This window comes from Anneissia japonica, unplaced genomic scaffold, assembly GCF_011630105.1.
Source record: "Anneissia japonica isolate Jap-2015-1 unplaced genomic scaffold, ASM1163010v1 scaffold288033_len957474_cov176, whole genome shotgun sequence".
Classification (NCBI taxonomy): Eukaryota; Metazoa; Echinodermata; class Crinoidea; order Comatulida; family Comatulidae; genus Anneissia; species Anneissia japonica.
The window spans coordinates 920,051-935,056 of record NW_022715491.1 but is presented as its reverse complement, the minus strand read 5'-3'; the positions used below and the strand labels follow the sequence as shown (position 1 = coordinate 935,056).

At 32.6% G+C, this 15,006-nt stretch overlaps 1 protein-coding gene across 1 annotated transcript; it reads left to right on the top strand.

The window, feature by feature from the left end:
* Positions 1-5,959: 5,959 nt before the first annotated feature.
* On the top strand, positions 5,960-14,046 carry LOC117109246 (homeobox protein Hox-D4-like). Its single transcript, XM_033251504.1, has 3 exons — positions 5,960-7,101; positions 9,083-9,281; positions 12,202-14,046. Exons 1-3 carry the CDS (start codon positions 6,552-6,554, stop codon positions 12,434-12,436), a joined length of 984 nt encoding a protein of 327 aa, XP_033107395.1. The 5' UTR covers positions 5,960-6,551; the 3' UTR covers positions 12,437-14,046.
* The last annotated feature ends 960 nt before the right edge of the window (positions 14,047-15,006 follow it).

The following is a 15,006-nucleotide window of genomic DNA, read 5'->3' as shown; positions in this document are numbered from 1 at the left end:
TTCGATGAGGAAAATCTAAGAACTAAGGTATCAGAAATTATATGCGTCACCGATTATGCTAGGCCTGCGCTTTTGTGGTTGGTCTCATTACGACAGTCACAAATCAATATGCCTATTTGCGCAGCTTTCGCCCGCTGATTAGTAAGGCTTGTCCCCGCGTCTTCTTCATCAATACTAGGTACGCTAATTACACCGAATTCGATACAAGGTTTTGATCGTCAAGAAGAAAAACTTATTTCTATAGATGGGTGTTTCAACGAACTGATTGAATATACATCCGATCATGTATCAACGTTTGATTAGCTGTAAACTGTTACTTAACGAAGAGCGTAGCTAAGTTCTGCATTGCTTTCCTTAATTGACAGATTGGCAGTAAATGAAATTTAGCTCCACTATATACACAGTTTATTAACTTCAAAAACAGGTAATTAAGTGCAATTTGATCCACGCTAATGAAAATCCACTAGGTACCTGTAAAAGAAGATAATCGATCTTTAATATTGATGTCTTCTTTCGCATGTCCCACCACTTCACACTCATTTATTAATGTCATATAATTATGTTATTATAATCTCAAATAACATAATTTGGCCTAAGCAGAACATTAACTGAGATTTCTTTATAATTATAGTCATTTAGATGTGACATGAAGGAATAATATGCCTATAGAGACATTGGTAAATTATTGACTGAAAACTATAAAAATCTCTACTAAATAAAAACCTTCTCATCAATTCTTTGTTTTTATTATAATTAATGCTACATTTATTATATATCGTTCTGATAATGCTTCTATAAATGTTTAATTATATATACATACACCATATATATATATATCATATATATAGGCCTATATCATATCATATATCATATATATATATATATATATATATATACATATATAATAAATCATCAAAGAAAGGTAAATACAGTGTTTAATAAAGGACATTAATACATCGCGTAGCATAGCTCTCAACGAATGTAGTCCTGTAAATAAATGAATAAAGAAATTGTGTAATAAAATGCTTAACTTTTCTCAAGATGATTTAGTTATTTTTTTTTTTTTTTTGCTTTTAACGCAGCGTACCATAGTTTATGTCAAAATAAACAAATAATATTAAATTAGCTGATCAGGCGTTTATGATAAACGATTTATCAAAAATCATTGCTCTTGGATGAGTTGTTTAAAAAAAATATTTTTTTATATAAAAACTCATTCAAAATCTGATGGCAAGAGGGAAATATTTAAAAAAGTGTTCATTACTTGTATGTATAATAGCTCACTCTACATTTGCCAGACAGTGGCGGCGCCAGCCCCCACCGGACAGGTCAAGCCCCCCGCCGGACAGAGCTCGTCGGACAATCAGACCATAAATGATATAAAAATAGGCCCACACCAAGCCAACACATGTCTGTCACAGTCTGAGAGTGCCATTTTCGGTCATGTAGAGGTTGATATTCTTTTTAAAAAAAATCTCATTTGGGAGCGGGAAACGCCTCTGAACCCCTTCTCCCAGCTCGAGCCTACGAGCTCAAGTCCCCCTGTCGCCACCTCCCCCAGAAAATATATCCTAGAGCCGCCACTGTTGCCAGACCTGGAACGTCATCGAAAAGGTGCGAGTGTCTTTCCGCAAGCCGGACGTTTTTATTTATTTATTTTTTCCCTACAGATTCTTTGAAAGTATTAACCATTTAGGGCGTATATTTGTTATTAACTTGTTTCTGTGTTTAAGTTGTTTGACTGATTGATTTTTTATCTACGATCCCTTTGCTTTTTAAGGGCACTCTAGATTTAATGCTATCATTAGGCGTGTTATAACGGCGTATTATAACGCATAATAAGGCGTATTAAAACTCATAATAAGTCAGAAATAACGCAATTGAATACTTTTAAATTACCACGGGAGTAAAGCTCTGAGTCAAATTGCTTATTATCGTTCCCTGCATTCATTCTGAGAAGACAGAGTAGTTCATTTAAACTTTCTTGTAAGTGCTGATGGATTGATGTCATGCTGTCTATCACGATAATAAACTCCATAATAATTCTGGATTATGAATTAAAGTATAAATGTGGAGTAATACGGATGTACGTTATTATATATTTTGGTAAAAATATCCGATTTTAAGTTTACTAATTAATCATCGAATGAATGACACACTTTTAGGTAAAATAAACCGTCGTTAAACATCATTAATCAAGGATAAAAAGACTACCCTATTAAGCTTATAAATACGAAGGGCGTCAGGACTGATAAAGTCGATTTTGAGAAAGTCGAACGTACCAGTGCATTAAATGACCAAGTCACCGTTAACACATCTCTGACATATCCACACACCCTGTAAGCAAATCAATACTCGAGACATCCCACGTACACCGTCAGGCCAAAATCGTTTTACTCCGCCATTTTCAGAAGTAAGTAAAGCTTTCGGTTATCTTTGTCTAGCCTCAGGAAAATATGGATTTAATGCAGTGTGACACGATCTCATGAATCAATTATCAGGTGGATAAATTGGCCCGGGGCCTGTTTTATTCATATCTGGTAGGCAATCGATGTACTTGAGAGTGTAATTAGGCTCGTTTAGGAATGGTTGAAATTGTAATTGAAGTCATTAATGCATTCGTAAAAAGTCTATGGTTAACTATAACGGAAGAGTTAATAGAGTGTTTGAGATATAGGCCTAATGAATATTAATCTAAATGATGAATTACTATTAAAATGCACCTTTAATTGATTAGGCCTAATATTTGTATTTGTCTTCAGTTGCAGTTAGAAAATGAGTATGCAATATATATTCAAAGTGTATGTTCAAATGAAAAGAAGATGGTTACGTCTGTGGCGACTAATAACAAAAACGAATATAACAACAATGACAATGAGTACGGTGTTGGTGATGAAAAAGATGATAATGATAATGAGATAATGAAAATGATGATTTTGATTATAATGAAGATGATGATAATATTGAAGATTTTGATGATAATGACGAAGGTGATGATTGCGATGATGAAGATGATGATGATGATAATAATGATAAACTCTATACCGGTAATAATGATAATGTTGAGGAGGACGGGGAAGATGATAATGATGACGATGATGATGATAATTACGATGATGATGGTCATGATTATGATAATGATGAAGGTGATCATGATTATTTTGAGGATATGAGGATGAAGGATGTGTGTGCTTTTAACTGAATGTTTGAGGTTCTCTCAGATTTTAAAACAGCAAATTACTGTTCGAAATTCTTAAGTAAATATTTAATATGTTTAATCATTATAATCATCATCTTTATGACCATCATAATCATCATTATCATAATCATCATCATCATCATCGAGATAACACTACCCAGAGTGTCTGGAGGCATGCCCTCGCGAAAATTTGGTGTTCTATACGCTCGAAAATAACATCTTAGGCGCTTCGGGCGATTTTTTTTTTTTCGTTTTCTTTCTTTCTTTTCTATTTTCTTCTTTTTTTTTGCTTTTAATTTTTACTAAATTACCATTCATTGAATGCTCAAAATTGGTATCATCTTATCTTTAACATCTTCATTCCTCTTTTGATATCCTTGTTTACGCCTACTACACAAGATCATCGCAGATTCAAACTCCAACGTGTTGATTGAAACTTATCGCCGTATCTATTTGAACTAAATTCTTCCTGGTACGTAGCAAGGTGTACATCTTGGGGCAGTTGGTCCACGCGTTGATTAAAGATATTAAAACTTCAACGAAGCACTTCCGATGTAAGTGGTTTCAAATAGTATGTTTACCTTTTCACTACTGAATATCCCGCGATCAATAGTGGAGAACGAAACCAGTACTTGTGCTTCAATACCGTAATCACGCGTTGAAATCGTTCATTGTGACGAGTTTAACCAGATGTCAAGATGTTTGAACGCGTGTCTACGCAGCGATTCTATTTTGGCGGAGTTGACTAAAAGTATTTACGTAGGCTCATTGAAAAATAGCATTTCATTTGAAGAAAGGCCGAGCATTTTAAGACAACTTAATACGAATAATGTAACTCTTTAATGGCAATGAATAATGAATCAGCGCGTGAGTGTCGAGCTATTAACTGTAAAATTTATACTTTTTAATTCAATATTTATATTTACAGCTTATATTATATCATCAGTGGTAAAATTAAAAAAAAACAAAAAAACGTATATTTAATTTCTCACATAGAAGCATCCTCTGCTCTGCCATTGTATTATTATTCTAACAGTATTATTGTTATTAATAGTACTTTGACTTTCTTTCAATTTACAATATATTATCAAATATCGAATGGCAGTCAGTTGGTGTTGCCAAGTAGACTTTTTCAGGTTTGTATTAATTTTTATTTCCAAAAAATTATACAATAATCATGCAGCATCAAATCAGACATAATGATTGCTTTATAGAAACCTAATTTTTAAACATTTCATTTAATAGAAAATATACAAAATATTCGGTAGGCCTAAATTATTACAAAATACAGTCAGTAAGGATCCTAATCTCCACATGGAAGAAATACACGTAGGCCTAATACATACAGTAGTTACGGTACGTTATTAGATCGCAATACAGTTAAGAGTATGCATTATGTATGATGCGTTTTAATGGTATAAAAATCCATCGTTCGAAAAAAAAAATCGACATAACAGCAGTCAACGAATTCAGCATCACAGAAATTGGCGATTCTGTCACTGTGAATGCGGGCTTGTAAACTGTTCGCCCTTTCTTGACTAAATGTTAAACCTTTTGTTTCAAGATAAATACAAGTGACAAAGTGAAACCTTCGTAACAATTAAATGTTGTATACTTTGTAGTTGCTATTCGATTTTCTGCCAAACTGACAAGCCTAATTACACACTAAACTGGAAATTGCTACAATCAAATAATTACATAGAAACTAGTCAGGTATTGAAACATAATACAGTACCGGTATTGTTTCTTAATGCCAAAGTTACTTTTAATGGCCTAATAACTAAAAAAAAAACAAAAAAAAACAAAAAACAAAAACAAAAAAAAAACCTTATAAAAGAAGAAAATAAGTGATACTTGAATAAAGTTCTAATTAAATATTCTAAATATCTTGTAAAATATAAAAATAGCCTCCTGACAGGCGCATTAGTATACTGCAGAACTTGCTACAGGTACTGTATAAATTGTTGACAAGGCTACATCTGAGTTCAAAACGTTCAAAACTTTGAAATTTCCACTACCACAGCATAAAGTATATCTGGCAAATGTGCAGTATACTCAAAAGTAAAGAAAAAAAAACAAAAAAAAAACAAAAAAAAAACGTTGCTTTCAAGAAACTAACCTAAACTTTTAAGCTCATTCTAATTCATAGCAACGTAACGGAGGAAAGATATTATGGCTATCATAAAATTTAGTTATTAGGACATATAAATATATATATATATACATATATATATATCATTGTAAATTCACGTGTGTTCTTCAAATTATATATTAGTCGTTGAAACAAAAATTTATGACAAGGCATGTAGACTGTAGAACACTGTATTTATTTTCAAAAGAAATTTTCGGCCAGTCCTCTGGCCTTCATCAGCTTTACTGAATGCACAAGATTAACTGTTTATATATATATATCCCGTCGGAGGCATTTTATTACACAATGACTTTTATAGGACTTTATTCGTTGAAAAGCTACAGGGTAGCCTACGATGTTCCATCATGTCCTTATTTAAACACTGTATATGTACCTTTGATAATAAGTTAACATCTTCTATTACGTACAGCACCGTATACATTATTAAATAATAATAATCACAATAATTATGCATTATTTTATTTAATTTTATCTAAAAGCTTAAACAACAATAACAGGATGGAATACACAAGACAACATAATGTTCTACATAACCTCATTATAAGAATAAAAGACTGGATTTGTTTTGGGAAACACTGTGATTGGAAAGCAAACATCTTAGCCACCGAACTACAGCTCATTGGTAATTGATAACAACTTATCATTAGGCTTGTATATTTTTGTATATTAAATATATTATTTCTAGCATCTTGAAGAATTATAAAATATGTTTCGTTTGTGGTATTGAACTGGTACCTGTTTCTGTGCATGCATTTGTAAATTAACTGATACTACGACAAATTAATTATCTTTTTGTCTCTTTGTAGCAGTTTTATTAAACAATCAACATTTTTATCAGAGGGGAAGCGATTTGATTGTTTGATGTGTTTGTACGACGATAAGTCTTATCGATCGCCTGCGAGACTTAGGAAGCCCAGCGCGAGGCGATGTTCGTCAGTCACCAAGTTGGCACCGAGATTGCGTCTAGGCATCCACCGAAAGCGTTTCCTCACAAATCATCAAATTCTTACTTTCGATGATTGCTGTGAAAGTTGTATGAGCGGATGCAATGTTTTGCATTGTCCAGGAATAACCTACCTTCGAGCCACAAGCATCTAAATCCAGTAGAAACATATCCATATAAAAAGGTTTAGAGGACGAGCTAAAAGGAAAACTCATACCTAAAAGAAAATAGAGCTATCTACAGCAAGGACGTTTTTTATGAAAAAATCCAGGATGGACTTTTCAGAAGTTGAGTCTGCTGTCCCAACATTCCAGGCACCTTCTATGCAGATTAATAAAGGGCGAGATGACAATGGTGCTAATATTAAAGTAAATCAAAAGGAACTACGCAGAACGGACGATAATGCTGAACCTTCTTTTTCGATAGACAGAATCCTGAAGGCTGGTAAAAATTTAGTGCAATCTTGTGACGACTCTCAAAATAGCAGACCTTGTGTTGCAACAAACGAAAACTCTTGGAATGCCAACAGCGGTAATGATATTTTACCTTGCCCCTCATCTGATCAGCAACACTACCTTGTAGGCTCTGGCAGCGGTGGTGGCATACCTTCGACGATTCGGCCCACGTGTACAATTGACGGTCTATCAGGTAATTTAAGTATGCCGTCACCTAGATTTCCACCTCCTCCACCGCCACCACCACCACCAGGTTATATAGGAGGTTTTTCGTATGGGTACAAAAGTCCAGATATGCACTCCTGGTCACCTTGGCTGTACTCACCCGATATTCCACGACATCCCTTTTCAGGTAAGATGCTAATAAACTAATAAATTATGAGCAAAGATGTTAATGTATCTAAGAAAAGTTGATGCTTGCTTTTCAATGCTTGAGTTCAATGCTTGACAAGTTTATATTCTCACGACCAAAAACAACTCTATTTCTAATCTCTTCATAAAACTTACTTTATACGTAGTACAGCATCACGGCATATGTTATCTTATGAAAATTGATTGTTGATTGTAATATAAATTGATGAAAAAATCTCTAATGGCAGTCCTTTGTCCATGTTCCAAAATATGTAGGCCTGAAATAAAACAAAAATTAATCCAAGAAAGAATAGCAATATTCTTATATTTTGTGTAAGTTCATTCGTTCCATGGGGAATATTCATATATACATCAACTTCAGCCAATATTCAAATTTCATTCAAACTCATTGAAGTCCTAAATATGCACCAAGTTATACATCTGGTGAGAAGACAGACGTATTAGAATGCCAACCCGTTCCTATTACAAATATAAAGAATCGACATTGCATCCATTGAAACTTTATCGTGAAATTGCGCAAGGAAATTTATTCAATAGGCCTATGTCTCATTAGCAGAATGTCCAACCTTAATTAGTCTTCCGAATGTATTGAAATAAGGTAGATCACTCAAATGATTTGTGCTCGTATCGATTAGACCTACCATGTGAATGGGCTTCACTTTCCTAATTTATTGCTTATACAGATTACTGATAAAATAACCTGCCCTTATGGAAATACTAACTCGACGAAAAATTATTTTAATTCTCATTATTATACTAAGAATCGTACCAAATATAACCATCTACGCACGAGTAGCGTACACATGACGTACGCTGAACGAATGGAGTTTTAGGGAAAAAAAATGCAAGTCGACTAGACTCTCTTTGGTGATTAAAAGCAGAAATGTCTTAATTATTGTACTACTTCATTACAGCACGTTTATACCCTTATTAGACACACTAACGAGAGAGGTTCATTCAAGTTGTTAGTGTTGATACTATGTCTACTCGATAATACGATCAACTTAACAACCATACCCACACAAAAGTTAAGTTTTTAAGATAACAAAAAAGCAATGACAATCTTTACAGACCAGTTCCTTAATAGTCATGGTTTAGGCTAAGGTATATGGTTTTGTATTAATCGTGTGGTTCATTCAGCCGGAAAACTACAATAGAAACTTATAGTCTCAGTGAGGTTTATCCAATTTATATGGATAAAGTTTTACTTGGTTATTTTAGAGAAACATTGTGACGCTCTTTTAATGTGCACAGCAAAGATGTACTGTAGTCACACTACCAAAAAAATAACTTAATTGAGATGAAAATAATCTACTTAGCATTCAATCACAAACTATAAAATAAAACTGTAAATTACACATATAAAAATGCTAATAATTGGATATTTAAGCTTTACTTTATTTCATATAATTTTAATTATATTTTTGTCGTCCAAAACATTATGAATATATCAAAATGTATTACAATTATACTCTTTTATTTTTAATCGAAAACCAGTGTAAGATATTATTTACCTTATTCAGGAACTAATTTTGCAATTATTGTTTTATTGATAAGCCATGAAATGCTTGTAGGCTTGGGACATAACGTAAACCATTTCACAGTCATTGAGCAATGCCAGTTGGTACACCTAAGCATGACTCCCCGAGAATGGACGGCATGTGAATCAAACTTTCGGCCGAAAGTTTAATAACCAGAATGTTAACCTCTGCACCAAACTGCCTACCCCCTATTTAACATTGTTTAGTGTTGACCACTTCTGATCAGGTCAATGGCATTAGGTTTGCTTGGGTACTCCGAAGGCTATTAATGAAGAAGTGTTCTTCTTGTTAATAATGTATTCAATTCTCATTCAATGATTAATATGACTGATGGTCATCGGTGTAGACTTTTGTCGATAATATTAGAATCAATTTATAATTTTAAGCTTATTACTGTATTTGTTTTTCGTGTTTGTTCAGGCCAAAAACAGTTGGGCAGACGTCCTAGAAAGCCGGGCGTTGACCGCAAACCTAGGCAGGCTTATTCCTCCAAACAACTAGAACGACTGGAAGAGGAATTCAAGACAGACAAATATCTAAGTGTCAGCAAGAGGTTAGAATTATCGATGAACTTAGATCTGACGGAAACACAAATCAAGACATGGTTCCAAAACAGAAGGTTTGTGGCATTATCAATATATTTGATATACATTATTAAACAAATAATAGGCTTACACATTTATATAGGCATATTACTTTATTAGGTAATAATAATAATAATAATAATAATAATAATAAAGCGTAGTGATACTGTACATTAAGAGCGAAAGTTCAAACATTTAACTTGTTCACTGGATTTAGAGAATTGTATAAATGTTTATTTCACCGTGCGTGTGCACAGTGTCATAATTTGTCTCATCCAACTTATCATTGCGATCATATTTTTGATAGACAATATTAGCGAAATATACAATCAGATATATCTAAACCCTTCAATTAATTTAAAAAAAAAAACAAAAAAACAAACAAACCTTTAAAGCGGTGAATAAGCATACTGATTAATACCATGTTTTAGGCATATGCCTTTCAATTCCTGCATGGGAATATGTATATAAGAAATATTTATCAAATCCACATAAATAGTGTTGCAGCTGTGTTTAAATCGTCACTCACTTTAGAGAGGCAAGAATATCGTTTCAATCCGATTAATATCGTTTAGAACCGGGAGGCTATCTGTTACAACAACAACAAACACCGCAAATCGTCATTAAACCGCAAATCAAATGTGAAAAAGACGCGCATCTCTACCTCTCCACAAAAGTAACTTAAATTGATTACTGGGGTAATGAAAATAAAAATATCAATTAGCATTCTAATCAAAGAGTATATTCGGATAACATCACGTGTCAATATCAGTGACTAGTTGAAATCAATAACAACAACAGTAAATTGTCGGTTCATTAATTAATATTATTATAACATCATGAGAGGTTTTGACTTGTAAAATGTCGTGCTTTGTGACAACAACGAAAACTCTGTTAGTTTACCTGAGGACGTTATGCTTTTATTGAGAACGTATGAGTTAAATTTTCGATCGCACATTGGATAAGTTGTGCTGTTAAGATGTTGCCTTCAGCACATGATTTTTTCCTTATGACTAAAACACGTCTTCACTTCCTTCGCTGATAAAACATCATGTTATTTTATTTTTAAGCTAGGGCCCCTAAATATCAACCGATCTTTTAGGATACGCTGGAAGCGTCACCTTCTATGTTTAAACAAAACCGATTATGTCCAAGCGGACTGGAAGCAGCTATTTTGGATAAATTCCATTGTTCTTAATTGTATCACTTTGATTTAACTTTATTGTTTTTGAACGATTAAGGAGACTTGTTTGGTAATATATTTTTTGTTTTCTTCTTCTTGTCCCTTAGGACAGCAGTATGTAAAATGATAAAAGCCACTCTATCTAGAAATAAAAAAGAAACAAGTACAGTAATAATATTTAAATTGATATGGGTTTCAGTCGGTTTTAGTCAAGCTCGATATTATGGGCTTGTCGCCACCGTTCTTTGTCATCCGCGACCATAATACCATCACACTCCAACCGGCTTTTTTCCAGTCGGTCCTTTTGCGCCCTATTTTGCCACCGTTGGCATAACTCTGTATGAGGCCTTGGATAAACACCAATTCATAATACCAAGCTACCGAGACCGAGACCGACTTATTAGCATTATCTTACACATATATATCAACAATGTTAGTTATGTAACGTGGCCTGAAATACTTTTTCTTTAGATCGAAAGTACCCATCCCTTGTGTGTCGTAAGGGTAAACTCTAATAATATTTAACAATATACTTTTGTAATATAGACTGATAGTGGTAACGTCCTTGGTTTATTTATTCGAGTTTATTACTCATTTGTAAAAGTATTTGTACTTCAATGAGCTTCTAATTTTACTAAGTAGGTTAATGATATCAAACTTGTAGTTTGTTTAATTGAATTTTAAATTCTGGCATTGTAAACACATTGTCGCATCTGTTTTATCTATTTTAAACCAAAGAATTACGGACCAGTTTTCGATAACAGCAATTATATGGGGGCTTATTGAAAAATTCAATCGCCGAATAGACACGGGTAAAGATATCCATTTCAATTCTAATTAATAGCTACGTATTTAACGAGCTTATTAAAACACTTAGAATAGATAATTGATTTTCTCTTTGCGGTGAGTATCAAATACAAAGCCACCATTTAAAACGTTAACTTTCTCTTTGGATTTGTTTTATTTGTTGCACCGCACTCGGTGATGATCTTCGATATTTTTTTTGACCCGATCAGTTACAACTCAATTAAACAAAATAACTAAGACGCTAAGACGTTTTGTAAGGAAACAATGTTAAGCTGTAAACTATGCTCTTACTCAGTTACTTTGCTGTTTTGATGGTTGCCGCCTCTTCACAAATCGTAATCGATAGTTATCAATACAAGTAGTTCGAATAGTAAGTAAACACCGGTTCAATATCGAGGCTAATGGAATGGGTTTATACAAAGAGATGTCCCTCTCTCTTTGATCTTTCTATCCTTCTACATATAATGATTTATTTTTAAAAGTTTCCTAATATTGATATATTTAATTGCAGCATTTCGATTTTTAAAATAGTTATTAGTGATTTTTAATTAGGTCGGTCTTCAATTTTGAAAGTAAATTCAATTTTTAAATGTTCAAGCTTAATTTTTATACTATATGGTATAAAAATATAGTATAAAAATTAAGCTTCAACATTTAAAAATTGAATTAAATGTTCAAGCTTAATATAGTATAAAAATTAAGCTTGAAAATTTAATTCAATTTTTAAATGTTCAAGCTTAATTTTGATACTATATTTTTATACCATATATATTTTATTACAATCCGGTTTTTGTGATACTTTTGTGTGTCTGAATAAATGAAATAAAGATTTATATATATATAGGTCACGATATTTAATTTGTATGCAAATTCACCACTAACAATGATTATAAAAATGTATAAGTCTAATTTTGTATTATAAATTTTGTGCGCTATAAATAATTAAATTTGCTATTTTCCTGTAGGACCAAATGGAAAAAGCAGGTGACAGCACGTCTAAAACTAGCTCAACGTCAAGGCCTCTGGGGGACGCCGTTTATGTCTCCCTGGTACAATACAGTCATTCCCACATACCCAGGCACCTATGGACCATTCCCTTCTCCGAGTTGTAGCAGTAGTTTGACGCCTAACTTGCACGGAATCGACATAATGTGTAGGCAGTCTTTGGCTCAACTCGCAACTCCTGTACAGATCATCTAAGAATACATAGACAAAATTTACAAAGTGTAGAATAATTAAACCACACTAGAGATTGCCTGATACATAGACCTGTTTACTTTTTGTACTATCAAAATGTGACTAATATTTGCAATGCATCGCAATAGTTGGAGCTGATGTTGTATTGAACAGGAATTTTGTTGGCTCTACATATTGTGGTAAAATTGAGATGAGCTCAAAATCTGAAAAAGGCAGGGACGGTCAGCCAATGTATAGTTTGCTGGATACAAATTCTTGGATGAAGCGAGAGTCCGAGCCCTGCCTGGGAAGATGCCGATTAAGTGGAAGGCTGTACAGATTCGTTAATTGTAAATAGGTTAATGAAATAATATTATAGTTAGTTTTAACCATTTTATTGATCGTCTATTATGATCAGAATACTGATCATTAATTGTCATAGTTTATACATTTATTATTACATTCCCTGTCTCTTGTCACATACAAGTTTAATTGTATTACCGGTACTGTTTATATATTGTTATATTTTATTTTATTGAAAACATATTTATACAGGATACAATTTCAGACAAGATGTAACAGTCTGTTTTTAAAATGGTCCTGTTAAAATTAATACAATTGAGATAAAAGCTTAATCTACAACATAGAATATGGATTTTTTTTTAAATACGTCGACAAAAATCACAAGGTAAGGTAATAAAATTAATGATACACGTCTTAATCACATATAAAATATTAAAATTCAATAGTAATGTAGACTAAAAGTATCAAAAGGAAATTAGACTATTTTAAGAATTTCTCTAGGTTCACTATTTCTACGTACTACAGAGGAGTAGGCCTATGTATTGTAAATTTTATTTTATGTTGACTTCAACGTGACAAATAACTTATTGAAGATATTATGTATTTTAAAATTTCCACAATATTATAAACAGTATGTTTGGTGTTTCGTTACGTGGTGTGCGAAAAATAGGGAGTTTTCGATGCAACGCAATAACTCCGCCCCTTTTGTAAACAAATCGAAATACGCATGCGCAATCTAACGTACGTCGAGCACGTAAAATCCTGAATTAACGTACTCCGCAACGCAAGATGAATAAATTATGACGTCATCCGTTAACGTTAAGGTTAACGTCGTGCAGCGAAAACACCTAATGATAGCACTAACAGTAAGCCTAACATCGTTCATTTTTGTCATTACTATTATTAGCTCAATCAAGATATTGCTGTTGAGCAAACTTAGGCTTTATACACTAGATTCCAGAATGAGGCTTGAGGAATGACGTTTTAGATAGTTACAGGACTCGAACCCAGGACCATGGAATCTGAATGTAACTTAACTTTGGTTATAAGCAAAAGATAATCGCCATGACTACATCGTTTCTGTGGTTCATTATATAACTTTGACAAATATACATAAATATTTATGACTTGTTTATAAAACAAATGTATAAAATATATAAAAAATAACATTTACAGTGCTCCAAACATAGCATACTTCAACAAGAAATCCTACAGTTGTATCAAAAATTGTGTCTAGCAGTCTGTAGAGTGTTGCCCCATGTGTGTAATCTACATAGTAATAACAAGTCTAATCAAACCTAATGTTGAACCTCTTTTTTTTGTTTTTATTCGCTCTGATTGTTTCATTTCAATAAGTGGGAACAAGTACTCCTGTCTCTTATACACATCTAGATGTGTATAAGAGACAGATATATATATGTATACTGGCGGAATTAGAACTTGTAAATAAGCCACTCATTAAAATTGTTTTATTGGTTTTGCTTTTATTAATAAAAAAAATATGAAATTTATTACCAATACCAGTATTATTTTGTCAGTTGGCCAAGCGCGTCACCACTGGTCTTCGAAAAGTTACACCAAGTTATATCGATTTATAATAAAAATTATTGTCATCAGGGTATAGTTTACTAGTACAGTAATATCAATAACAAAATTGAATTTACTGATTTTAAGCGTGTATGTAATTTTAATGTTGATTCTTATGTTTTGTTGTATAAATCATTAATATTAAAATCAAAGAAATAGGCCTATTCTATATATTTTTTATTTGACTTTAATTGAAAATATGGCCTATTAAGCACATCTATCATTCTATTGTATTTACATTTTTTCATAACAACTACATTTTTTTTCACAAATTGTAAATACATATACTCTATATGTAAGTCTACTGTTCGTTAATTTATTTTAAAAAGACAACTACGTTTTGCTCTGTATTGTTATGGAAATAAATAAGTATTGAATAATTAAGTTAGATTAAATTTGATCTTGAAACAGACGCAGAAATTATTCACTTGACGTCAATATCTTATTCGCTAAATGATAGGAATATAAAGTTAAGTATGTGAAATAAACCATAAGAATGAAAAACGAAGTATTTACTCGGACATTACGAATTTTATCACGATTCTTTTATAACTGGCACCTATTCCAGTCAGTTGAAAAAAATGTGATAGAATTCGAAACGTACCGTACGTAAGTAGGCTAAGTACTCTGTTTTCCATTCTATGGTTTTTACAAAAAGGAAATCGCTACCTTGAATATTAACAATTAATTAAACGAAAACTACT